General features: G+C 43.4%; 1 protein-coding gene and 1 non-coding gene across 9 annotated transcripts in view; both read left to right on the top strand.

Annotated features, from left to right (window-relative positions):
- The window catches only part of NCAPG2 (non-SMC condensin II complex subunit G2), a 61728-nt gene that overhangs the window by 191 nt on the left and 34220 nt on the right, over positions 1–27317 (top strand). For 4 of the 8 annotated variants that reach the window (XM_032643205.1, XM_032643207.1, XM_032643210.1 and 1 more), the window contains exons 2-13: positions 2137–2256; positions 3927–4115; positions 4354–4468; positions 6348–6502; positions 7920–8054; positions 10767–10861; positions 13213–13282; positions 15633–15719; positions 18351–18446; positions 19090–19215; positions 24388–24567; positions 25651–25803. In XM_032643205.1, coding sequence (XP_032499096.1) covers positions 2179–2256; positions 3927–4115; positions 4354–4468; positions 6348–6502; positions 7920–8054; positions 10767–10861; positions 13213–13282; positions 15633–15719; positions 18351–18446; positions 19090–19215; positions 24388–24567; positions 25651–25803 — 1479 coding nt within the window. In that variant the 5' untranslated portion in view covers positions 2137–2178. Of the gene's footprint in view, positions 1–2136; positions 2257–3926; positions 4116–4353; positions 4469–6347; positions 6551–6931; positions 7083–7919; positions 8055–10766; positions 10862–13212; positions 13283–15632; positions 15720–18350; positions 18447–19089; positions 19216–24387; positions 24568–25650; positions 25804–27317 lie in introns of all 8 variants that reach the window. The other 4 variants (XM_032643204.1, XM_032643206.1, XM_032643208.1 and 1 more) reach the window with 2 other exon arrangements.
- LOC116759939 lies at positions 11964–12070 on the top strand. Its single transcript, XR_004351600.1, has one exon. It is a non-coding gene; the product is annotated as a U6 spliceosomal RNA (small nuclear RNA).

Here is a 27317-nt window from a genome sequence, read left to right on the forward strand (position 1 = left end):
CATGGGCCGTGATCTGAGCCCGCGGCCCGGCTGGTGGCTCTGAGGTGGCCGAGGAGGTGGGCACCGGGACCGGGAGCGCGCCACACTCCGCGCCTTCCCTCCAGGACTGAATTTAGAGGATATCCAGCCTGGACCCGGGACTGACACTGGACAGGACCCCCAGCCTGGGCTGGGAACTGACCCCGTATGGGACCCCCTGAGACCTGGACCTGGGACTGACCCCCCTGAGCCCTGAACCGAGGGCTGACACCGGACAGGACCCCCAGTCCTGGACCCGCGACTGACCCCAGACAGGACCCCCAGCCTGGACCTGGGACTGACCTCAGTTCCCTGAACCTCCGTGCTCTGGGAAACCCGTCCTCAAGTATCTCTCCTACGTCTGAGATGAATGGTTTGCTCCAGGTGACGAGGGTTTTCCGTGGTGACAGTGTGACAGGGATCTCTTTTTAATGCTCATCTTAATTCAGTGCCAGACCTCCTGTGCGAAGAGCACAGTGCCATGGGGACGGCAGCTGCGTGCTGGGGTGATCTCTCTCCTAGAAGGAAGCTCTGGCTGGAAGGGTGAGGTCTTGTGCACATAGTAGCGCGTCACTTTGAGAGAGAGAGACTGCGCGTAAGTTAAGAAATTAGTAACCCTTGAAGAACTACAGTCAGAGAGACGGTTGGGAGTGTGACAATAATTCTGGTAGTCTAGTGGCAGTGGATTACTGTGGTTAAGACCAACATGCGAAGAATTACACTTGGAAGTAGAGCAAACCAGAAAAGTTAGCAGAATCACAAAAAATCAAGGAGGGTCCCCAGTTTAAGGTATATGATTCCATGCAGTTGATCGCACCTTTTTGGAATATTGTTTATTTAAACTCTTGAATTGGCACTGGCCATTATCACTCATCAGGCTTGTTGCTGGTGGCCCTCCTGCCCGCTTAGCCAGTCACAAGTTATGCTCATAGCTCAGGCATCTGAGTTGAGGGGTGAGGTTGCCACATTTCAGTGGTACTTATGTGGAGAAGTTATTTTCTATCCTTGTTGGTTTAATTTAAATGCTAAGATCTTGGGGTTCTGTATTTAAGATGACTCTATCCCCATAATTATTGCCGTTGGTACCAGTAATTTTCCATATTGCTCTCCTTATGACTGCAGGAGGTTTTCACTTATTTTTAAAGTGAGCGTCCTGTTACATGTATGTTCCATCATTTTGCTATTACTTCATTGGGCTGATGTCTTTCAAACCGGGCACTGCTAGCACTAGGTGGTGTAAATGGAAAATAGGATTTGTTAGAGGAAACACGGGCAGGGAGGGAGGTTGCACACAGTCCCTGAGCTCTCGTCCCGCAGGGGTGGGGAGGAGGGTGCTGTCGTTGGGAGCACCTGGTGCACACGCCCTAACAAGCTCCCAGGTGAGCCCAGGGCCGCACTCTGCGTAACAGTGTGACTGTGACAGGGATTTTCTTGATGGAGGAATGGTGCTTTAGGAAGGAGGGTCTTCAGGATTTAGCAGCTGGCCTTGGTCTGTTCTGAGCTGACTCAGACCTGAAGGAGCATGTTGCGAAGGTGCTGAAAAGGGGGAGGAGGCGAGCCTCCTAGAGCTGTCGGGTTTCTCTTTCCTTGGTTGAGAACTTCGTTAACATTCGAAGGAAACATGATGTTATGTTGATACTATTCTCAGTAAAGAAAACATGGAAGTTATTTTTATTTTAAATTAATTTTTATTGGAGTAGAGTTGATTTGCCATGTTGTGTTAGTTTCTGCTGTACAGCAAAGTGAATCAGTTATACATGTATATATGTCCACTCTTTTTTAGGTTCTTTTCCCGTGTAGGTCATTACAGAGCACTGAGTAGAGTTCCCTGTGCTCTACAGCAGGTCCTTGTTAGTTATCTGTTTTATACATAGTAGTGTGTATATTATCAATCCCAGTCTCCCAGTTTATCCCTCCCTCCCCTTTCTCCCTTGGTAGGGAAGTTATTTTTTAGATATTATAACTTGTTTATGTCAGAATATTGTTAGAAGCTGTCTGTCATAGGTGGTACAGGGATTTTCTTGCAGTTTTGGATACTGACTAATGTACCAAATTACATCTTGTAGGAAAAGGTATATTTGCAAATGCGAGTTTCAATATGATTGTGTTTTTTACTAGGGTTACAGAATAAATGCCACATGAAAAACAGTTTGATCTGCCATGGAAAAACGTGAGACATTTGTACAAGCAGTGTCTAAGGAGCTGGTTGGAGAATTTTTGCAATTCATTCAACTTGATGTAAGTTTTATGTTTAGCTTTATTGTGTTTGTGACTTAATGTAAGACATTTTCCTAAAATCATTATATCACAAATGAAATATAGTTATTTCAGTGAATCCGTAGGGTCTAAGGTTTATTTAAAAAAGTAACACAAAACTATACTCAAATAGACCTGCTGATGGGCAACTACTCCCAAATGGTATTCCCTCCTTTCTTTTAAGAGGGCTGCTGTAAGGATGCTAAGTGGTGTAGTGCAGTGTGCTTCTAATTACTTAAGTCTTTACTGACCTCTTGCTACGTGCGTGGCACAGTGAGGAAGACATCCTTTTTGTCCTCGGTTATCTCCCGGGTTGTGGTGGATTCAGGCGTGAAACTAGAGCAGGGTAAGGGCTAAGCTGGGACAAGGATGGGGAGGGTCAGGGTAGTTTTATCAGGGATCTGAATGGGCTGCGTGGAGACTTGGGGAGAGAATTCTGGACAAAAGGGAAAGACAGAGACCCTTGAGCAGCTCGGGTGAGCAGAGGAGGCTGGTAGGATTAGGATGGAGAAGTGGCCTTGGAGGGCCCTGGGGGGCTGCCCCACCCCTTGCCTAGTGAAGAGCCCTGCCAGTTCCACCTGCCCCTCCTCTCCAGCGTTCTTAGTCTTCCCGTATTCTTTTTGCATCATTGGAGAGTCAGTTGCAGGCCATGTCTCATTATCCCTCAATATTTCCCTGGGTTTTCCTAGAACATAGACACTCTCCCATAGAGTCACAGTAAAACCTTCAAAGAGGGAGCTGGACGGTCACCTGCAGGGTGTTTGCGGGTCTTTTTGCCCAGTCCCGTATCACGCTCTGTGCTCCACTGTCTGACTTGCTGGTCTCTTTAATCCAGAGAGTTTCACAGCATCCCTTTTCATGACTGACGGTCTTGAGAAGTGCAGGCAGCAGTTCTGTGGTCTGTCCTTCCTTTACCCTTGTTTGCTGAGGTGGTTAAGTTTGTTTATGCGTTTTGGAGGAACTGCGTACATAAGTGGTGTTACGACCTCCTCACTGGGTAGAAGTAGTTGACAATTCTTGCCTGAATCGATTATTACTATGATAGCTACAAAATTGTGATTTCCCAATCTCATATTGCTTCTGTATTTATTCATTGCTATTATCAGTATGGCCTCGTTGATTCTTATCTTATTCAAAGGGTTACTATCCCTTACTGTTGCCATTTCGGTGCTCAGATTGTACCAGATTGGATTCAGGGACAAAGTCATGGCCCAGGTTAGGTTGGAGACCAGAAACTCAGCATGCAGTCCTTGGCGTGGATGCATTATTATCATTGTTGCTTTTGTTATTACTTTAGCGCTAGCATACTTTTGTAACCTAATTATAGACCTGGAGATGGTAGACATCTGGATGGATTGATTTCAGGGAGGGTTTTTGCTAAGTGGGTGAAGATTACTTTAGCAGGACTGACTGCGGGGAGGAGGAATCTGCTACTTTCTGCCTGATAACCCCTTTGCTTTTCCCTTTTAAGAATGGACTTTGTGAAAACTGCAGCCAAACTCTTGAACTTGTAACTAAGTTAGTGCATAAACTTTTCGTGAAAACTACAGCCAAACTCTTGAACTTGTAACTAAGTTAGTGCATAAACTTTTCGCCAAGGCTAGAACTAATTTTTTGTATTTGGAATGTAACAGTTGCTATTTATTTTGCAGAAAGATGCTTCTGACCCTTTCAACTTAAGTGAATTGCTAGATGAATTGTCAAGGAAACAGAAAGAAGAGCTATGGCAAAGACTCAAGAATTTATTAACAGATGTGTTGGTGGAGAGCCCGGTGGACGGGTGGCAGCCAGTGGAAGCCCCCGGTGAAGGCAGTATGGAAACACAGCAGGGCTCAAAAATGGTAGCAGTGGTCTTTCAAAAATCAATTTCCTTTTTCTTTGTTAAACAATAATTGTTCTTTGTGTATAATTGAATTTTAAGTTAAGGAAACATTTAAAGGTAGAAGTCAAGAATATCAGAAGTTCAGCTTTAATTCACTTTTTAGAATAAGTGTCAAATGTGGCTTGATTTTCTTTTACATTTAAAAATTAAATTTTAAGTTGATTTTAACCTGTACTCTGATGTTTTTTCATTTATAGAAAAAAAACATAGAAATAATTCATGCAATTACATCTGTGATTCTTGCTTCTGTGTCTGTTATAAATGAAAGTGAGAATTATGAAGCCTTACTGGAGTGTGCTGTGATATTAAATGGTAAGTTGACTCAGCTACAATGTGGCATGTGTATGAGTGGCGTCTGAGTGACACTTGGTACAAGGGACCCCTCAGCAGCGGAGAAGCAGAACTTTGCAGTCAAGCTCTTGTACTTCAGCTAAAAAAAAATGAGCAAAAGAGCATTCTTTTAGGTGCTATCCTGAGTATTTAGTGTAAGCCACATAGAAATGTTTCACATGGTGAAAATGTGCATTACTGAGCAACTGACTGCTGTTTAGGGGCTTTTAGAGATGTCTTATTTGACCTTCAGGACCAAGGATAAGAGCTGATAAAGGGGAAGCAGTCTGATTATAAATTTCTCAGCTAGTGATTACTGCCGGACATTTCAAGTTAGCCCAGCATTTGTGACATTGCATTTCTTTCTTTAAGTATGTTATGAACATGACCTGAGGAATAATTATTGACTCTTAGGGGAGTTTTACTATACTAATATTTATATCATGGTACTTTTCAAATTTTAACTAAAGTGTAAAACTGTAGTTATTAGTTTAGTGGGAACACTAGTCTGAATTAATGAGAAGATCTGATTTTGTAATATTATATGTGTAAAATTATAGATATAAAAGATGCAAAAATAACTTTTAGTAACGTTCTTTAAGAAAAATATCCCAAGTACCCTCACCTCCACTGTGTGAATCTGATTAGTTCCATGTGACAGATTCTCAGCACCACTTGGTTTATATATCTGTTTAGTCTGCTGCTTTATTAAGAATTCTTATGTTGAAATGATGTGTCTTATTAAGAAGTTACCCTAAGTGGTATGAAAGTAGCCCCCAAATGCTGTGGGTGTTACCACCAGTTTATCCTCAGCCTCTCTACATGCTTTACAGAGTGATGAGTGCTAATATTGTGCATCAATCCCTGGGGCTCCCCTGGCGGCGCAGTGGCTGGGAGTCCGCCTGCCGAGGCAGGGGACGCGGGTTCGTGCCCTGGTCCGGGAGGATCCCGCGTGCTGCGGAGCGGCTGGGCCCATGGGCCGTGGCCGCTGGGCCTGCGCGTCCGGAACCTGTGCTCCACAGGGGGAGAGGCCGTAGCAGTGAGAGGCCCGCGTACCGCAAAAAAAAAAAAAAAAAAAAAATCCCCATTAATTCAGGAATTTTACCTCAGAGTAATGGCATTTGGATGTCTGTGGATTACAGTTATGAGCACATTATCAGTATTTTAAATTAGATCTTGAGCTCTTCTGTTAATAACAGTGCTATAGCTTTTGTATTCGTTATAATAGTTGCTTTTACTGTTTTTCACCAGTGAGCCAGAACTTGAGGCCAACAGACTGAGGGATGGTTGTAGTGTGTTGCTGGTTACTACTGCTGAGCGTTGCCCTGGGCGTCTCTACACTCAGATTTGGAGCCCAGCGTCTGCCTCTTGTAGATTAGGAGTTTGGACAATAGGCCCTCTCTGGGTCTTCCAGTTCTAAAATTCTCGGTTCTACTGGGTCTGCTTTTTTTTTTTTTTTTTTTTTTTGTGGTACGTGGGCCTCTCACTGCTGTGGCCTCTCCCATGGCGGAGCACAGGCTCCGGACGCGCAGGCTCAGCAGCCATGGCTCACAGGCCCAGCCGCTCCGCGGCATGTGGGATCTTCCCAGACCGGGGCACGAACCCGCATCCCCTGCATCGGCAGGACGACCCCCAACCACTGCACCACCAGGGAAGCCCTGGGTCTGCTTTTATAACAGTGGAAAACAATTTTATAATTAACACCATTTGTTTCCCATAACTAATGTGTACAAATCTTTGGCAAGTTAAACATAAGCTAATATTTGCTTGGCAAACCTTTTAAGTCATAGTGCTCTACACAGCTGAATATGGCCTAACACTGGTTCACTTTACTCATCGCGCAATGACTGCTCCATTGTAGGTATTTTGTATGCGCTACCTGAGTCTGAACGAGAGCTACAGGGCTCCATCCAGGATCTGTGTGTGATGTGGTGGGAGAGAGGCCTTCCTGCCAAGGAGGACATGGGGAAGACTGCTTTCGTCATGCTGCTGAGGAGAAGTCTCAAGACGAAAACAGTGTGTTTGCTTTCTAAAGTACATGCTGCGTGTTACTTGAAAGTGCAGGTGTTTATACCAGTTAGTAATTGTCTTTGCTTGCGAGAGGCCTGGCCCAGTGGCTTTCAGTTAGGGTTTTGCACTGGAGGATATTCAGAGGTGGGCAGTCGAGGGTGGGCAGAGGCTCCACGTGTGGTCGTACGCAGGCTTTCTCCCCGTCTTCCTCGGCATGTGGCCTTTGAGAGGCTGTCCCCATGGTGGGAATTGCCCAGGGAAGGACAGAAGGGGGTGGGGCGGTCAGGGAGGGCCTGCAGACCCGAGGGGGCGCTGGGCAGGAGGGCAGCCAGGGTGGGGCTGTGAACTGCAGCCCAGGCCTGAGGAAGCTTCGGCGGGGCCAACAAAGGGCATGGTGAGGGTCGAGTGTAACTTGGGCTGTTTCTCATCCTTCAGTCTTTGGTATACAATTCAGAAATCCAGAAAAAGAGCAGTATTTTTCCCTGATCAAACAACGGCAGATACTTATGTTCATCTTAGAAAATTGGGCAAATGAAGAAGAGGGAAAATGAGGAAGAGAAAAATCGTCCATAATCCCACAGCCAAGGTGACCCTCGTGATTCTAGGGATCTTTGGGGATTTCTCTTTGACCGCCCCCCTCACATCTTTACTTACTTGTCACAGGTTCCTACAAAGGTACCTACAAAGTGAAATTTGTAGGTCAGTGGCTTTGAACTTGGAGCTCTTGGTACACATTGCCAACAGCTTTCTGTAAAGCTCGCAGCTGGTCACGTTCTTACCACCTGTGGGAGAGTCCGTCTCACTGTGGTCTCCCAGGAGCAGTCAGTTATATGGCAGAAAAGAACATTTTTGGCTATGTCCTCAGCTAGTGCTCTGACTTTCTCTGCTGGCCATAGGAGTGATTTGAAAAATCCTGGTTTGTGTCAGAACTTAGCCTTAAGCCATCACTGGTTTGCCTTTTTAAAATCCATTTTCACTGCCCTTTTTGTTCAGCTTTTAAATCAAGCCTCTATTTAACGTCTTCCTTATGTTCTACACCTGTGCCTTTACCACAGTAGCCGCTAGCCACACAGGGCCATTTACATTTCAAGTTAAGAAAGTTAAAGCTTTGTTTCCTCGGTGGCAGCAGTCCCATGTCAGTTGCTCCACAGCCGGCCGTGGCTGATGCTCCACACTGGTCAGCATAGACTCATCCTCGTCGCACAAAACTGGCGAGCAGCACTGTCTATCGACGTCTCTGCTTGCTTTTGCCTAGGTTTTAAGAAAATGTTCTCTAGAGCTCCATTTGCAAATTTTAAGATGTTTTCTCTTGTCATTATTTCTTTTTTTGATGATATAAAATAGTCTCATAGTTATTTTGAAATGTGACCGTACCCTTTATAAAAGAAAAACTCAGACGTTTTTCTTTTCATGTCATTCCCAGGGTGCAGACATCTGTCGGCTATGGCGTATCCATCAAGCTTTATATTGCTTTGATTATGATTTGGAGGAAAGTAGAGAAATTAAAGACATGCTGCTTGAGTGCTTCATAAATGTTAATTATATCAGAAAAGAAGAGGTAAATGGTTTTTCTTTTTTGGTGTGTTTGTGAACTGCTTTTTAATGGAAGTTTTTCTTAAGTTCATGTGTTTGCTGTTTGCATCATGCTCAGTGTATTAATAAAAGAGTCAGCTTGGCTATCAGGAGCTGTTGTATTTTTTGCAATTCATTTTTACTGCATGGCAGTGTTAAGCAAACGTTTTCCAAGTCCTTGTGTATTTCATCATTAAATCAGAAGGTAACAGGTGGCTGTGGGAATCCTGGGGGAACCATGATTGCATTTTAAATTAAAAATGAATAAAAATAAGGTTGAGCAAGCACTTCCCCATGGATCTGACCCTCTGCCCTAATTCCAGGTTAATTGGCATATAACTCAAACCCATCATCACACAGTATTCTTGGTTTCTTTTTCCTACCCATCCAATAAATCCAAAGAGAGACTTCTGGCCCAGTGCTACATTGTCCACTGGTGGTGACTCCCACATGTGGCTATTGAGCAGGCTCATGAAATGTGGCCAGTCCAGTTGTGGCCTTGAGTGAAAACTACACACGGATTTGAAACTTAATACGGGAAAAGAATGTTAAGTATCTCACTAACAATTTTTATATATTTATTACATATTTAAATGATATTTTGGATATATTGGACTATATAAATAGGAAGTTAATTTAATCTTTTTTACTTTTATTAATGTGGCTACCAAAGGATTAAAAATTGCAGAGTGGCTTCTCTGGTTCTCTTGGACACGTTGGTCCGTTGTCTTAGGAGTTTTCTGTAGTTGTTGTAGATCGACTGTATCTCCATGCCGGGGATGCAAAGCACATTTTTTTATTATAGAATGTAGCCTTCTTCTGATTACTTGTGGCCTGACAGATCTGATTGGAGGCAAAAGGAGGCAGTTGTCACCCCCCCGAAGGATGTGTGGGGAAGGACCTCCCAGAGGAGGGGGGGGCCCTAAATGAAGAGTTTGCTCAAGGTTTCACCCTCACAGCTGGCCAGGGGAGCGAAGGATTTGACCCCAGTTTTCCCACTCCCCACGCACAGTCTCTGCTGGCGAGGTTAAAGGGCTGTACCAGATGACTGGCCACACTGGCCAAGACCTTCAGCCCTCAGCGTCAGAAAGGCTGTGTTCAGACCCCTGTTGGTCCACTGAGTAGGTGGTGACCTTGATCACACTCCTTTCAATCTGAGTACTTCCTTCTGTAAAATAGGAACAGCAGGTGCCCTCTCCCAGGATTCCCTTGAGCGGCACACGAGGCCATTCATAGAGCTTTTAGTGCCTGCAGGACAGGAAGTGCCTTGATTGTGCTCTTGCTGCTCTCCCTACTCTCCCATCATCATTGTCGGGAAGACGCTGGATGCATGGCCTCTGCCCTGAGTATCCCAGGGTTGTTGTGAAATTTGGGAGAGTAAAGAAGTTACGAGTGGATTCAGATAAATAAACTTTATTTATATTGACTTATACGTAGCAGTGGATGAAGTGTGCTTGTCTCACACATACATATGTGCAGGTGTAGACATAAATATACACGTGTGTGTCTTAAAAAGCTCTCTCTCTTTTTAAATTGATGTGCTCTTTTGAATTTAAGATATCTAAACTTAGTTTCCTAATCAGTCATTAATTTGGTCATGTCAGTTTCCAGTCATTCTTGGTAAACAATAAATCTCTTCTATACTCTACTGGCAAGTTACTTCCAGTAAATACCTTTTTTAAAAATTTATTTGGCTGCACTGGGTCTTAGTTGCCACAGGTGGGATCTTCATTGCCACATGTGGGATCTTTAATTGGCGGCATGCATGTGGGATCTAGTTCCCCGACCAGGGATTGAACCTGGGCCCCCTGCATTGGGAGCGCAGAGTCCTAACCACTGGACTGCCAGGGAAGTCCCAGTAAATACTATTTAAAAAACTTACCTGTTGCAAGCATGGTTACCCTGCCTTTTGTATCAAAGTGTGTTGTGCGTCTGTAGGACTCCAGACACTGGTGTGCTGGTAGCAGTGAGAAGGTGATGGTGCCCTTCACAGGCAAACTCTGGGCAGATGTATTTTATTCCCGTTGTAGAGAGTAAATATAATCTTGCTTTTTAGGTTCACATGTGTAATCTAGTAGTATGCATAAAAATTAATATTACATGATATATGTATGACATTTATAACTACATATAATATATGGGGACTATATGTATTTGAAGATTCTACCTTGGCAAATACTCAGCCTCTTAACTTCATAAGCCCTCGGTTTTGTCGTTTATAAAAGATGAAATGAAGTGACATTCAGTTCCATTCCCACCCAAGATGCTAGATTTCAAGCGTTCTTTGATTTTAGGTTGTGGAGACATCAGGGCAGAGCCTGAGTGAAGTGCTGATGCATCGTTTAACTTGGCTACTGGGCCGTGGGGTAGCTATCTGGGCCACCCTGTGGTCGGACAGGAGTAGCCCAGAGGTGCCTGCTGCTCCGCCCTCCACGGGGAGCCTCCCAGCTTCTGCTGCTGCCCAGCGCGGTCCCTCCGAGGCTCCCGCCACCATCCCCACACAGGGCTGCCACCGGAAGCACTGTGCTCGAGTGCAACTTCGGTGTGTAGATTCTAACTGAGAAGTATGGATGCTTCCTTGCTGGGTGTAGCAAACTTTAGTGTTACTGCACTTTCAACGAATGTTTGTTTTTTGGTTCCTGGGAACTTTTTATTTGGTTGCAATTTTAACATTATATTCTATTTTTTTAATTTATAGGGAAGAAGATTTCTTAGTTCTCTCTTCAACTGGAATATAAATTTCATTAAAATGATCCATGGGACCATTAAAAACCAGTTACAGGGATTACAAAAGTAAGTATTAAGGGTAATTAATGTTTTGTGCTTAGTGTGGTTTTGAAAGTTTCTATGTGACCTGACTTTTTTCTTTTTTTTTTTCGGTACGCGGGCCTCGCACTGTTGTGGCCTCTCCCGTTGCGGAGCACAGGCTCCGGACGTGCAGGCTCAGAGGCCATGGCTCACGGGCCCAGCCGCTCCGCGGCATGCAGGATCTTCCCGGACCGGGGCACGAACCCATGTCCGCTGCATCAGCAGGTGGACTCTCAACCACTGTGCCACCAGGGAAGCCCGAGTGACCTGACTTTTAAATTATATTAATGCATTAGAAGCTTTAAAAATTATCTCTTAAGCTGTTATTTATTATGTACTGTTGTATCACTGGATATTTTTTTTCCTTGCTATAGGAAACCATTTTTTTGCCGTAGTGACACTGATATTAAGATTTTACTTTGTGGTAGTTCTTTAAATAGTCAAATTAACCAGTTAAATTTCAGCTTCAATCATAGTAAAGCCCATGTCACTAGCACTTCTGATACCTTTGGACGTAATGTGCACTGTGCAATTTCCCGTGGACTGAGCTATGTGGCTGGTGGGAAGAGCCCTTGGGGAAGGGGCTTGGAAGCATGCCCTTGTGCGAGCTCCTAGCCTCTGGGCCCTGAGAGCATTTGGAGCTATCTGCTGGATTCACGGCCAAGTACTTAATCTGCTCCGGGGCTGAAGGAGGCTGCATTATTTATTTATTTATTTATTTACTTATTTATTTATTATTGGCTGCGTTGGGTCTTCATTGCTGCGCACAGGCTTTCTCTAGTTGCGGCGAGCGGGGGCTACTCCTCATTGTGGTGCACGGGCTTCTTATTGTGGTGGCTTCTCTTGTTGCGCAGTACGGGCTCTAGGCACGCGGGCTTCAGTAGTTGCGGCACACAGTCTCAGTAGTTGTGGCTCTCAGGCTCTAGAGCGCAGGCTCAGTAGTTGTGGCACACGGGCTTATTTGCTCCACGGCATGTGGGATCTTCCCGGACCAGGGCTCAAACCCGTGTCCCCTGCACTGGCAGGCGGATTCTTAACCACTGTACCACCAGGGAAGCCCGAGGCTGCGTTTTAAAACTGAATCCTTGTGTTTGCTTTGGCAGCACATATACTAAAATTGGAATGATACAGAGTAGATTAGCATGGCCCCTGTGCAAGGATGACACCCAAATTCGTGAAGTGTTCCATATTTTTTACAGATTGCCTACAAACACATGAAAGGATGCTCAACATCACTAATCATTAGAGAAATGCAAATCAAAACTACAATGAGGTTATCACCTCACACCAGTCAGAATGGCCATCATCAAAAAATCTACAAACAATAAATGCTGGAGAGGGTGTGGAGAAAAGGGAACCCTCTTGCACTGTTGGTGTGAATGTAAATTGATACAGCCACTATGGAGAACAGTATGGAGATTCCTTAAAAAACTAAAAATAGAACTACCATACGACCCAGCAATCCCACTACTGGGCATATACCCTGAGAAAACCATAATTCAAAAAGAGGCATGTACCACAATGTTCATTGCAGCACTATTTACAATAGCCAGGACATGGAAGCAACCTAAGTGTCCATCGGCAAATGAATGGATAAAGAAGATGTGGCACATATATACAATGGAATATTAACCATAAAAAGAAACGAAATTGAGTTATTTGTAATGAGGTGGATGGACCTAGAGACTGTCATACAGAATGAAGTAAGTCAGAAAGAGGAAAACAAATACCGTATGCTAGCACATATATATGGAATCTGAAAAAAAAAAAAAAAACAAAAAACTGAATCCTCAAACTCTTGAGGTGGGCCTGGTTACATCAGGCAGCTGTGTAGGTATTGAGCTGGGATGTGATTCTGGATCTCTGATTGTTTACTAGAATGCTTTCTCCTGTTCCCTCATTTGCAGAATGTTTAGGTTGAACCAGCAGATTTTCCTAATTATGGATCTAAGTCAACCCTGGTATTTTAGGGCTCCCTGTACCTGAGCGAACTAGTCCGGAAAGTCCAAAATGACTTCAAGTCAAAAAGTGTACTTATATTTAAAGGTTTTTTACTTAAGGATTTGGTTCTGGGCTACGTGTCATAGTTTTATAGGAAATAATAAAGTTCTGGGGAAGCCGGACTGAGAAGGAAGAAATGGTTTGATATTTCAGTCCTCCTTCTCTGGACTTTTGTTTTCTACTTTCTACTGCAGGTGGATAACATATCTCTGTTTTGCAAAGCACTAGTCCAAAACAGTTTCTTCTTCCCTAGGAGAGGAGAGTTCCTGAAATGATACACATTAAAAATATAATTCTTCTGACTTGCATTAAAATTTTTTGATTTTTTCTTCTAGATCTTTGATGGTACACATTGCAGAAGTTTATTTCAGAGCTTGGAAAAAGGCTTCAGGGAAAATATTAGAGGTATTTCCTTTTTGTTTTATGAAATGTTAACGTTTTTATTGTGTTCTGGTTACTAAATAAGTAGCTACAGTAGGGCCATTTGAAACCTGTGCTGATGCTTGTCTGTCACACTAAAGCCCATGATGAGCGTCCTCCACACGCATTCAAGGTCACGTCCGTGCCTGAGCACAGCCTCAAGATGCCCGTGACTTACTGTGCTGTGTAGTTTGAGTGGAATCAAGACTTTTGCCCCAGGCATTTTGGCAGCTCTAGACCTGTAGTGCCCAGCCACATGTGGCTGCCGGGCCTCTGAAACGTGGCCAGTCCAAACTGAGATGGGCTGTAAATGTAAGAAACTCACCAAACTTGGAAGACAGTGTGGAAAAAGAAGAATGTAAAATATCTCGTGGTTATTTAAAAAAGAATATTGATTGCATGCTGAAATGATAGTGTGTTGGATATATTGGGCTAAACAAAATATATTATTAAAACAAGTTTACCTTTTCCTTTTTCTGATTTTTATGTGGCATCTAGAAAGTTTAGAATTGTGTTTGTGGCTTGGGTCCTGTTTCTTCTGGCCAGTGCTCCTCGGTACCCTCAGGCCACCTCTTTCACATCATCTGAGAATTTAAAGACTGTGTTTGAATACAGCTAACCTTTAATGACTATAACACCTACATTCTGGCTGTGTAATTCACAGTCACAATTAAACATTCACAGGCTCTTTTGGAAAAAAATCAGAAGGAAGTGTCTTTGTCTGATATCCCTTATGTTTTTCTCATACTAGGTTCTTAGATGTGTTTTTTTCCTTCTGAGAGTAAAATTTTTACTCTTAAGTCATAAAGGGGTCTTTCCTCCTGGGGGAGCAGGCCCTGGACTGGTGGGGGTGGGGAGAGGGGAGGTTAACCACCGGATGTTTGGAGTTGATATCTGCCCGCTCTGCTCTCCCACCCAGCTTAAGCTTTGGTTAACTATACTGGGGTCTATCACTGACATCTACTTCTAGAAAACTAAAACTTACCACTTCTATTCCCCTGCTGACAACTTGTAGAATAGTTTTACAGTGTATAATTTTTTGGAGAAATGGCAGAACCGGGACATTGTTATGCATTTTTTTGCATTGCTTTATTACTGCATGAAACTTGTTCACAGGAAGGAGTATTTGTTCCCCTTTTCTCCAATAGTGGTTTAAAAAATAGGAGTTTGTAATTTAAAATTTAATTTTGACTAGATCTGTACCAAATTAGTACTAGCAATTTGTACTTCTCAGCTTCACTCCCTTCCCTCTCTTCCCTCTGTCCCTTCAAGTTTTTAAAGCAAATTCCAGACGTGACACCTTATTTATGTGTACTTCAGTATGCATCTCTAAAAAGTATGGTTATACAGTGCCATTATCATACTTCACAAAATTAACAATAATTTCTGCATATTTAAAAAGTTAATTGGGTCATATTTAAATTTCTCTGCTTTGTTTAAAAAATGTCTTTTTATAGTTTTTTTTGGAATCAGGATCCAGCAAGTCTCCCAATTGCATTTGCTTGTTACAGCATTTAAATCTCTTAGAGCGTTCCTCACTCTTCTCTTTAAAAAAAAAATGTCTGCCATTGATAATGTTGAAAAGCCTGGGTCAGTTGCAGGATGTCCATGTTCTGGTAGTTAGCTCTCAGGGGTCAACTTCTGTGGCCCAGACACTTGACTGGCAGTGCCGCGTGTCTCCTACGTTATCGCAAGTCAGACAGTTCAAAGTTAATGGAGAAGAGGTAAAAATGTTAGTAGCAAGTTTTCCTTATCTCCTTCCCTAAAACCATGGAATCCTGGGTATGGAGGCAGAATGCAGGCTAACACACCAGGCCTTCACTGTCCTGGCTTGAACGAGGAGCTGCCACATCCCCGCCCCTGCCCCGCCCCTCTCTGTGGCAGCCCTGAGAGGTGGTGTTTTGGTCAGTTTGGAATCATGGCCCCCACCTTAGAGGTAGTTCATTGTCTGTTCTGGGGGGGCTCTTGGAACATATCCAGTCTTCTGAGATTATCAGGATGACTCAGGAGAGGGTGCTCCCCGGCCCCGCTCAGTCTCTGAGCCCTGTCTGGCTTGAACCAGGCTCAAGTGCCCTGCTATTTAGCACAAATGTGATATTTCATCAAATAAGACAAAGGAAACTAAAAGTTCTCTTTGGTATATGAAGATGAAAGGAATTCTAAGAGGTGTAGACTTAAAGTCGAAAAGCTCTGATGAAAGGATCCAGGCTTTTTCCCTCATGAAATGGAAGATGAACAGATCAGACGGTCCTTTTGTGCTCTAACCACTGTAATGCCTGTCCTGCCGTCTGTGGGAATGCACTCACCCAAGTTCTCGCGTTCGGTGTCGTTGCAGGCCATCGAAAATGGCTGCATCCAGGACTTCTTGTACCATGGGGTCCACCTTCCTCGGAAGTCTCCAGTGCACACCAGAGTGCGTGAGGTGAGCCACGCTCTCACAGCACTTTTGAAAATCATGTCTCATCTTTTTTGTCTTCAGATAATTGTTTTTGTGAAATTTTGTTAAGCTTTCACAGGCATCCGTTAAAAGGATTTCTCAGAATCTTGATACTTGGAACCTGGGACTTTCACCCTGCCACCAAAGTTTTGATTAGGAAAACAAAGGTCTACTGTTAAGACATCAGAACTTTATTCAAACAACTTTAGTTGAATTTATTCGACATAAAAATGCATAGAATCGTCACTTCCTTACTGCCACTACCACTGTTTTCAAAAAAAGAGGCTATTCAAGATTATTTTTTGTTGTTTACTCTCATACATTACATTTCCACTTTATATTCTGCAAACCAAATTGAGTACATGCTTTGATAGTTTCTCTTGATACAATTTTATGTTTAGAAGGTAGTCTCAGAATTTGGATATGGACTTTATCCTCACGTTGTGCGTGATCTGACTAAACAGGGCTCTGCTGTCAGTGTGGTTTTTACACTGACAGGAGTTGGCTGCTCACAGTGACCCTGGGGAAGGAGTTGGAAGGTCTGGTCTGTGGTGCTGGTCAGTGCCCTAATCCAGGGGCGACGCCTTCTTTGCTTTCTGTTAGTCTTGGCAACTGTGTGTCAAGCTAAGGGAAGAAAGGCTACCTCTTTATTTTTTTGTATAGTGAAACTATTATTTGTAGGACGTAAATTTACTAATTATATTAAGTTTGAATGGACAAAAACCATTTCTTTTATGTTTTTGATGATTTACTTTGCATTATCCAAAGATAAAGAACCAGGGATAAATATATCCACGTGCCCCTTCCAAGCCCCCAGCACACACACAGTCCCAGGTGCTTCATAAGCTGTAGGACAGTTGGGGTCACTTACTTCATGTGTATGATTTGGCGTTTCAGATTCTATTTAATCATAAAGAATAACGTCATGTTAAACTGTACAGATGTGTGATGTAGTTGCTTCACTCTTGGACCAAATAACTAAAGACTTTTTCATACCTGATTTTCTGCTGTGATAGTGAGTGATTAAGGTATTGTAAGTATAGGTATCATCATTTGTTAAATTTATGGAAAAATGCACAGAAGGAATTGAAAGGCAGAATATTAGATTTCACTTTTCAAATGAAATGTATTCCTGGACTCCAAGTAATTGTTCCTACTGCTTATAACACATTATAGCTTCTTTCCCAAATCCCTTTTTTGATAAATATCAAATTTACCTGATAAGTCATTATATCGCTATATTGAAAGAAGCTTCCGGAAATACCTTAGGAGTCATTTGAAAGTAAGAAATCGTCATATCGTTGATGAAAATCTTCTAAAATTAGGTAGTAGTAATGGTTGCACAACTCTGAATATACTAAAACCCACCGAACTATATACACTTTAAAAGAGTGACTTTTATGGTATGTGAATTGTTTCTCAGTACAGCTGTTTAAAAGCTTTCTATGAAGTGAGTATACCATTGATAACAAATTAATATTGTACACAGAAAAACAAATGATAGACTAAAGTCTCCTAAATGAAAAATTAACAATCAGAAAAAAATAATCCCCAGATTGTAGTTTTTAGGGCAAAATTGATTCAAGTTTGCTTAAAGTATAATCTGTAGTTTTATAGCCTAATTTAAAATTTTTTTGCATTTTTCATTAATATAATTTTAGCTCCAAGAGTTGTGAATTAAGGAAAAAGGCAACATTGATTGTTGTTGGGGGCAGGAGTCTGTGAAAAGTTGCTGGAAGATTCTGGCTGGTTAAAAAGGGAGTAGAAGAGAACAAAGGGATAGAGCTAAAAGAGCAGTGTGTTTTCTGATTATCCATGAGTTTGGGGATGAACTTGACATCTAAGTTAAGTTTCTCCTGGAAAGGATCACTAGGCAGTGACACCTGTTTGAGATAAAGTCACCCCTCGGGATCTGCGGGGGATTGAGTACCAAATGCACGGATGCTCCAGTGCCTTATACATCCTCGTACACTTTACATCATCTCTAGATTACTTACAGTAACTAATACAGTGTAAATAGTTGTAAATACTATGTAACTATTATGTAAATAGTTGCTAGTAAGCAGCAAATTCAAGTTTTGCTTTGAAACTTCCTGGAATTTTTTTTTTTTTCCAAATATTTTCTGTCCAGGCTTGGTTGAATCCACAGATGCAGAATCTGTGGATATGAAGGGCTGACTGTATATCCTGTTTTTGAATGCCCAATATAGGTTCTTAAAACAAAAGACGGTTGTAGCCAGTGCATTGTAGAATCAGAATGGGTTGTAGAAAGCACTTAGGCTGACTCCTTTTTCATTTGACCCTGGAGGTCAGAGGTGTAAGTGACTTTTTATGAGGTTTTGTGGCTACTGGTAGAAGAGTAGAAGCTAGAACCCAAACCTTTGTACAGCCCAAGGCCGTGGTGGGTCTTTCTCTCCACCATAGATGCCTTTTGCATGATTTCCATGTTCCGTGCTGTCAGCATGTCTTTCCACTGTGGTTCCTGTTAGAAAGATTTGTCAAGACTTATGAATAAGGTGCAGCCTATGCTCCCTGTTGTTTCCTCAAAGTAGGATCTTAGATGCTTTTTTAAAAACACCAATGTTACCATTCTGTTCTTCTGTTCTTGGCTCTTAGGTGCTGAGTTATCTTCATCGTCAAAAGGAAGTTCGGCAGGGAGTGGAAGAGATGCTTTACAGATTATATAAGCCCATCCTTTGGAGAGGATTAAAGGTACACCTCTTAAATAGTCTCTCTCTGTTTAGAATGCTAATTAATGCTTTTGAGCTTCACATACTCTAATTCAGAATTGCAGTAAGGCACTAAAAGTAAGACTCGAGGCTGGGAATGCTGTGAGATTTCGGGTGAATATTTTATTCTTTTCTTAAAAGCATTTCTTAAACTGGGAATCTGAATTGGTTTAGTGCAGACTGCACAGCTGGAAGGAGGGTAGTCACGCTAATAAGTAAACCGGCAGAGCTGGGCTGTACCGTCCTGGTCCTCAGGACCTCCTGCTGGTGACTGGGGGACAAGATGACAGCACTCTGAGGAGTGGTCAGACGAGCACACGGGTAATTTTCAACACAGGTGACTCTGGTGTTGGGAGTGGGACATGATGGTCACTGTTTCTTAATGACACAAGATGGGCTTTGAAGCAAGGAAACATCTTTTAATATCTGTCGACATGGAGCTGGGAGTTCAGCTTCACTTAAGGAAGGTCTCACAAGTTTGGTTAGTTTAGATGTTACAGTTGTCTTTAATTTGTAGATAAGTCTATTTTGAGACACTAGAAGCATTACTTTAGGAATTCTACACTGAAGCCTTTGAATGTCAGCTCGCTCTTTGGATTCTGAAACTCTTCTTTCAACTATTCCAGGCCAGAAACTCGGAAGTCCGGTCCAATGCTGCACTGCTGTTTGTTGAAGCATTTCCTATTAGGGATCCAAACTTTAATGCCATTGAGATGGATAGCGAAATTCAGAAACAATTTGAAGAACTCTATGTATGTATTTCATGTGGTCGAGCTCTTTAAGCCTTCAGCTCTATCTGGGCCTCATGTGGGTCCTGGCCATCCCCCTGTAACTGCCCTGTGCTGACCCCACATGGCAGACTTTCCAGATCTTGACATTCTTCAAGGAAATCCATTCTCTCCCTGGTACCTCTGTGACAGTGTGGACTCGTAATCTGTTTCCTCTTCCTCTCAGTCTCCTTTAGGACATCTAGTTGTTTATTGTGTGTAGTTTTAAGCGTCTTACGTGTGTCCCTGTCGCCCTAGCAGAGAGACAGTGTAACAGTGGTTAGGACAGACGCTGGGTTTGATTCCATCCCTCGTTTGATAGCTGTGAAGCTTGGGCCAAGTTTGGGCACTGACTTTTCTGTATTCATCTGTGAAGTGGGCACGGTGATAGTGCCTGCTGTAAAGTTGTGTGCCAGCGTTGTGAACAAACACACACTGGTTATGTTTTAAGGCAAGTAACGCCTGTTGCAATGGATGTTTTTCAGATGACTGACTTTTCGAATGAGACGTTAGGACATCAGGATGCGACATTTATTTCCAAGGGGTATCTCGAATCTTTTCACCTGGTGGGAGAGTGTGAGCCTCTGCTTCTTTCTCTACAGCCCTTTACATTTGCAGGGTCTCCTGACACAAGCTAAGAAATATTACTTATTGTCCTAGTTAGTAGAATAACATTTTAGGAAGTGATAGCAAAAATACCATGATGATGGTTACCTGTAGCAGCCCTAAAAACTTCCTCTGGTTTGTTCGTTTTCTGATCTCCTATGAAAAATCTCAGACATGCAGAAAGTTGAAATAATAGTATAATGAGTATGTGTCTGCTTACCTCTTCACATGCATTCACATATGTGCATTCACATATACATGCATAAACACCCAGCCACACACACAGACACACACACCCCTAAAATGAACAGTCATTAGTATTTTGCCATGTGTGCCTCATCTACATGTATGTTTATTTACAAGTCCCTTTGAGGATCATGGTTAATTTTGTGGAAAGATGTTGTTGGGTAAACCAAAACTAGATTTTGGTAGCTTTTAGCCATAAAACTATGAAAAAAACTTTTGCTCTTTTTAATGCAGGTGTCCAATCTATGAACCACCTCTGTTTTTGCCTGAGTGTTTAAGTCTCTGCATTTGAATGCAAAGATGGAGTGTGTGGCGGTGGCCCAGCTCCCACCCCTCCTACATTGGACCCGTTGTGTTACTTGCCTACAGTGATTGCTTGGCCCCAGCCGCTGACCTGACCCTATACGAGGAAGACGTTGCAGGACTGGGGTCACCTGTCAGCCCGTAGATGGCAGTTTGCACAGTGATTAGCGTGGGGTCAGGCGTTTTGTTCCGAATGCCAGTTCCCACTTAAGAAGTCTGATCTCTTTCAAATTACTTCCTCTCTCTCTAGTCCTGGTTCTTCTTTAAATCTGGGAATAATATTTTATAGGATTGTGATGAGGTTTCAGTGAAAATTTGTGTATAAAGCATTTAGCTCAATCCCTAGCCCTAAGATGACAGTGGTTATAGCTGTACAAAAGGACATTAAAATATGTAAAGGGTTGTAACTGTCACACACGGTCCTCTATAACTCAGAGCAGTCTATATTCGGATTAATCACTGTGAGTTTTGTATCTGTTTTATTAACTATTTAAAAAATAAAAATTATTGCATGCTATTTTGTTCGAATTTAAGGAAAGAAAAGCACTAAAAGATTGTCAAAGTCACTTAAGTGTTTTTTTTTTCAGAACAAGAAATATTAAATTCTAAATAATTCCTTTAAATTAAAAAAATGGTAGGTTGTAGAAAACATTCATGTTATAGTTAGTTTTTAAAGTTGCATATGTCTTAGTGGAGATAGGGTTATGTTTTTCAGGTAGCAAAACTTAGTCAACAATCTAAGAAAAATGAGATGTCACTGTCAAAACAGATTTAAAACAGCAATAACAGAGTTTCCACTCTAAGTCTTGTTTGGGATGAAAACTGATAGGGAAAGGCTCATGTGTAAGCAGCAGGTCCTCTGGAAGCCTGGAATCACCTTCGGAAGTGCAGTGAACGTGCTGAGGGGGTGATGGTAGCCAGCGAGTGTGAGCCGAGAGAGTCTCGGTGGGTCCTACCTTGCTGCAGGGCGTCCTTGGGGAGGCAGGTGCCTCTAACTGTTTGATCCCTAAAATGTTCTTTATTTTTCTGTGACAGTTTACAGTTTGTCCAAGTCGAGAATTTTGTATTCAAAATCATTTTATTCCAGGACTGCCAAAATATTTTGTATTGTTTTCTAGTGTTGAGGGTATCTGAAACTTTAAGGATGTTTTCCTTTATCTTTTGATTTTTTTCTGCTGCTGTAGCATGAAATTCAGTCCATTGGTTTGAATCTTAGACAAAGGGAACCTTCTTAATCTTTTTCTTTTCTACTTTCCAGTGTCTGTTTGTTTCTAACTTCTTTTATGAAGCAGGGCAATGTAGTAGTTAAGTTAATAACAGTAGTAGTTAAGAGCAGGAGTTGTTTCTGTAGAGGACCAGACAGAAGTGATTTTAGGTCTGTGGGCCACGTGGTCATAGCTGTTCCATCTGCCGCTGTGGCACAAAGGCGGCCACACGTGTACAGGGAGGAGCAGGAGTGGCTTGTTCCAATGAAACCGATCCACAGACACCAAAGTGTGAATTCCATGTAATAGTCTCGTGTCACAGAATATTATTCCTTTTACCAACCATTCAGAAGTGAAAAACTATTCTCACGCCCTGTGGACCACACAGGGATAGGCATGGGCCAGCCTGGCCTGTGGGTTGGCGGTGAGTTCATGACGCTGCTGGATCAGGGCCTGAGTAGGTGGCAGCGAGTCTTGTGGGGTGGACGGGGTGGGGGGAGTCCAGGAAGTGAGGGCAGCGTTGGCCCTGTGTCCTGCACGCTTTCTGCTCTGCTGTGTCTCCAGCTGGAGTGGAGGGAGGCCTTGTTGGAGGTGGCAGATCGAGGCCTCCATGCATGCCTGTGGTTTGGGAGGTGCGGTGGTTCTCCTCATAGAAACCGCTTTACAAGTCAAGTGCCCTCATCTTGGTGACAGCGTGATTGACTGGAGACACAGATGTGGGCCCTGACTCCTGTGGGACTGTGTGTTGCAAGGTGATTATCCAGAATTATTTTTGAGGAATAATGTTGGCAGTAATTCGTAGAAAACAAAAGCCTTAAAACCTGTGAATTCCTAATGTTTTCTTCTGTTTTTTATTTTATTTATTTTATCTTTTTTCCTCGCTGTTTGTTTTCCCAAGTGACCTGTCTTCACTTTTCCATCCCTATTTTGAATAAAGGATTGCGTTGACGAGGCAGCTGGCCTGGGTTTTCTCCGGTTGTGCAGAGATGAGTATTAGTAGCTTCTTCCTTGTCTGCTGAGTTGGCCGTGGTTTTGCATCCACGCACGGGGCTTGTCAGCAGACGGGGCTCCCCTTGGGCTCTGCGTGAGGAACAGGCCAGCTGGTGCGCACCGTCCCTGGGTGGGGAAGGAGGGGTCTTTCCTGCTGCGTGGCGTCCTCTCCTTTCTTCGTTCTCGTGGAGGTTGTGGAGTTATTGTTGGCTCTCCTGTGCACCCGGCCCCCAGCGTCTGTTTCGAGGCCTTCCCGGCAGGTCACTTACGCCCGAGCTGCCCTGTGTCCGCCGAGTCCTGGCCCTGGGCTGGGCCGGTCTGAGCTCTGTGTGGGCTCAGCAGGGTCCGCCTGCAGCCCGCTGCCCTGCGGTATGTGGAGCGGCCCCTCGCTTGCTCTTTCCCGCAGGGCCCCTTGGTGTTTGCAACACCGCCGGGGAGGGGAGGAAGGAAGTACTTACTCATCCCCAGCTCGGCCTTCTTTTGGTCTAGTCGTGGAGTAAGGGTTGTTTTTGTTTTTAAACTTTGAATTAGAAAGTTTCACATGTAGCAGTAGAGGTGAACCCCATGTGCTCCCAGACAGTCCAGGTGATACTGACCTGGGCCCACTTGGTTTCCTCTTCCCTGTTTTAAAGCAGATCTGAGCAAGCATTTCAACTCTAATTACTTCAGTAGGTGTCCCTAAAAGACAGGGACCCTTTTTTACTTTCATTTTTATTTATTTATTTTTTTTTGCGGTACGCGGGCCTCTCACTGTTGCGGCCTCTCCGGCTGTGGAGCACAGGCTCCAGATGCGCAGGCCCAGCGGCCACGGCTCACGGGCCCAGCCGCTCCACGGCACGTGGGATCTTCCCGGACCGGGGCACGAACCTGTGTCCCCTGCACCGGCAGGCGGACTCTCAACCACTGCGCCACCAGGGCAGCCCCAGGGACCCTTTTTTAAAGTATAATCCTACCACTGGCACAACTAAAGTAAGATGAATCGTGATTCTTTGATGTCATCAAATATCCAGTCATTGTTTTTCAGTGACATTTCAGTGATGTTTTTTCCAGTTTTGTTTGAGTCTGTGTCCGGATGAGACCTGTGTTGTGGTTGGCCAGTGTGTGTTCATCTCTTGGACGATCAGTTCCCACTTAGCAATCACTCCCTCTCCCTCTCTCTTTTGTTCTTTCTATTTTGCTTGCTTTTGTTGTTGTTGAGGAAGCCCAATTATTCTCATTTCCCACAGAACCTAGCCTGCTTGTCACTGATACGTGCCTCTGCCCTTTGTATTTCCTGTAAGTCGGTTAAACAGAGAGTTGACTGGGGTCACGTTTGTTGTCTTAGATGCTCCACGGCTGTTGTGTCCGTCCATCGGGGTGCATAACGTCGTCGCCACTTAATGTTGTTAGCAACCCCGGACTCCCGCTGCCTGGATCGGTTCTTTACAAGCAGGGTCCCTTTATTCTGGGCTTAGTGCATTACAGCATTTTGGAAATTCATGAGAGTGGTTTAATAGGTTGTGTCTCACAGGACTGACCGAAGTCCCTGAGTGTGCCTCTGCATGGCAGGGCCTGTGTCAGGGGCCCTGCTGTCAGCAGAGTCCTGCGGACAGCGTTGGCAAGTAAGGCACCACCTGCGTCTGGATGTCCTTAAACACTAGGCTGCAGAAACGACGAGAAACTGAAGATCCCTGAGTCTGTGTGTGACTCTATGACTTGAAACGTCTGTTAGGTTGTGACTGCCCACTGTGCCCGTGTGTAAAGCCAATATTGATAAAAAACGAACTAATATAAGATAATTAAGGCTCTTTCCCTCTTGTACTTATAGAGCCTTTTAGAAGATCCTTATCCGATGGTCCGTTCCACAGGGATCCTTGGTGTTTGTAAAATAACTTCCAAATACTGGGAGATGTTGCCTCCGACCATTCTTATTGACCTTCTCAAGAAAGTAACTGCGGAGCTGGCGTTTGACACGAGCTCTGCTGATGTGCGCTGTTCTGTCTTTAAGGTAAGGTTTTAAATTATATAAGCAATGCCTGTTTATTGTAGAATACTTCTCAAATACAGAGAAAGAATAATTTAGAAATCACCCATAGCCCTACTCCATAAATATAGCATTATTGACATTTTCGTTGTATATCCAAAGTAACCTTTTAAAAAAACAAAAGAAAAGTGTTTTCTAAAAAAATAGTCTACTTGAAATAATACTAGTTTTTAGTGTATGTGTTGGGGGGAGGGCATAGCGTTTTAGAGTAGTAGCTGCATGTATTTAAAATTGTTTAACGTTTTTATACATTAGAATGGGCTTTGTGTGTGCACTGTGTGTACTGTGTGTCAGTCTATGCACTTTAAATAAGAGCCTACAGAATATTCTTTGTCCATCACCCAGCTTCAGCAGTTCTCAGGGTGCACCCGCTCTTGTTTCACTGTAGCTACATCCATCGTCCCACACACACCATTACTTTGAAGCAAATCCAGGACATTTATCAGCTCATCTGTAAACATTTCAGTGATCTTTAAAATGTAAAGTCTCATAAAAATGTATATCCTAACAGCTGGAAAGAGAAGGTGGTGGAGTGTGTCAGCTCTTCAGACGTGAGTGTCTGGTCTGAGCTTGGGCCGGTCTCTCGGACGCCTGTGTGAGGTGTGGGCACAGCCGTGTGGGCCCTGTGCCCCTCGTTTTCATGCAGCATCGAGTCAGGAAATACAGGGAATCTGTGGGATGTTAAGGGAACCGAAAAGGATTCTTAGACTCCAGCTTTGGGGCCTCTCCACCAGCATCCTCTGGTTTCTTTCAACTGTAATAAAACCCTTTAAAGTGTAGTTCAGAGAAAGCACCGAAAAATTATTTTGTAACCACTTCAGGCTTGTTTGAATGAAGCAAGGGATGAGCTGATTATCAGGCACTGAAGCCATACTAATTCATTAAAATATGCTTTTTATATGAAGAGGTGTTAGAAAAGAGTTATTTTCTGTGGGTATGTGTATTTCACTAGTAGTTTTAGTAAAGATGGAACTGAATTTTTCTTACCTGAACTTTTCGTGGTTTATGTTCTAATTTTGAACTGTTTATCTTTCTCCTTTCTTGTAGTGCCTGCCGATAATTTTGGATAATAAATTAAGCCACCCGTTATTAGAGCAACTTCTGCCAACGTTAAAGTACTGTCTCCACGACAATTCGGAGAAAGTGAGAGTGGCTTTTGTTGATATGCTGCTGAAAGTTAAGGCTGTGAGGGCTGCTAAGGTAAGGTGAACAGAGATTTTCTTACTTAAGACACGAAATAAATAAGTACATTTATTTTCAACAACAAAAAGACAAAGCAGTTTTAATTCCAAGAGTTTCAGTGACTGCATTTTAAACCAGTTGGTGTCTGGTATATTCTACTAGTTGTTTGTGTCATAAAATTTTATTTGTTTTGTCAATGTATGTTTTCTTTTTGAAAGACATTAATGCAAGCAGCCCCCACCTTAAATTATATTTTTATCCTATACATGAAAGTTTTTGTTGAAATATTTAAATGCTTGGCACACAGTAAGCACTTAAAATATTACTTGAGAAAATGGTGAGTATGAGACCCCCATCCCCCCACGTTTACAGGAGGAAGCAAGGAGGTATTTGTTGGTTTGTGTGCATTTTGGTATAAACTACTGAGGGGAGAGTGTTTTCCCTTAACTCTAGTTCTGTTCAGCTTTTGGCTAAAAATGTTAGTTACAAGGTTCTGCGTTATTATTTGCTAACACTGAATTTTCTTCTCTGCACAGTAGCTCTCTGAAATTTACTTTAAAGTGCTGTTGTGTCGAGGCCCAGGATTTGGGAACAAGCTGACACGTCGGTCAGCGTAGGGTCAGCGCATGGCCCTGGGGTGCACTCGTGCCAGGAAATGCTTCCACGCGGCCACAGAGAGGAGCACACTTAGGAGGAAGGGCCACTCAGCGAGGCGCGTGGGAGCGAGTGCAGAAGAGCTGTAGGGTCTGCCGTCTCCGTAGGACGGGGAACATACGTGTGCATTTGCTCAGCTACGGCTCACACATCCCTGGCAGAAAACAGGAAGTCGGCACCAGTCTCTGAGGCGAAGGGAGGGGACTGGATGTCTAGAGACAGGGTGCTGGGGAGGCCTTACCGCTGCAGAGGATACGCATTATTTTATGCTTTTCAAATTTTGAACTGTGAACTTTTTTCATGAGAAAAATAGAATATTTTACGTGACCCATGTGGTACAGATACCCCACGTCATGCCCAGTTGTAACGCCTTGGTACGTTTGTTGAAAATCAGTTTCTTGTGTGTGGTCTGTTTCTGGACTCTGCCTGTCCATCCTCAGGCCAGGGCCGTACTTCCGAGCTCACTGCAGCTTGGCAGGAAGTCTTGCAGTGTGTGTCCTCCCGCTCTGCTCTTCTTTCAGAGCTCTTGGTGGTTTGGGGCGCTTGTATTTCCATATAAAGTTTAGAATCAGCATGTCAATTTTGTGAACAAAAAGGCTGGCTGCAGTTTTGGTTGGATTTGTTATAGCAGCCTGTTGAAAGTGTAGTTCTGAATCTGAGACGGGAGTTTCCGCTTAGCGTTTTGTTTGAAGGGTGCATCTGTTTGCAGAGGATCACTGAGGTGATGGCTGGGGAGGCAGTGGGCAGAGCAGGTGTTCTGAGGTCTGTGGGTCTTCCCAGGAGAACAGGGAAGACCTGGACAGAATGTCTGACTGGAGAGTTTGGGGTTTGGGGGAGTAGTAAGAGCAGAAAAGGAAGAGTAATGTTTTAATGAGGTG

The sequence above is a fragment of the Phocoena sinus genome, chromosome 9 (assembly GCF_008692025.1).
Source record: "Phocoena sinus isolate mPhoSin1 chromosome 9, mPhoSin1.pri, whole genome shotgun sequence".
Taxonomy (NCBI): domain Eukaryota; kingdom Metazoa; phylum Chordata; class Mammalia; order Artiodactyla; family Phocoenidae; genus Phocoena; species Phocoena sinus.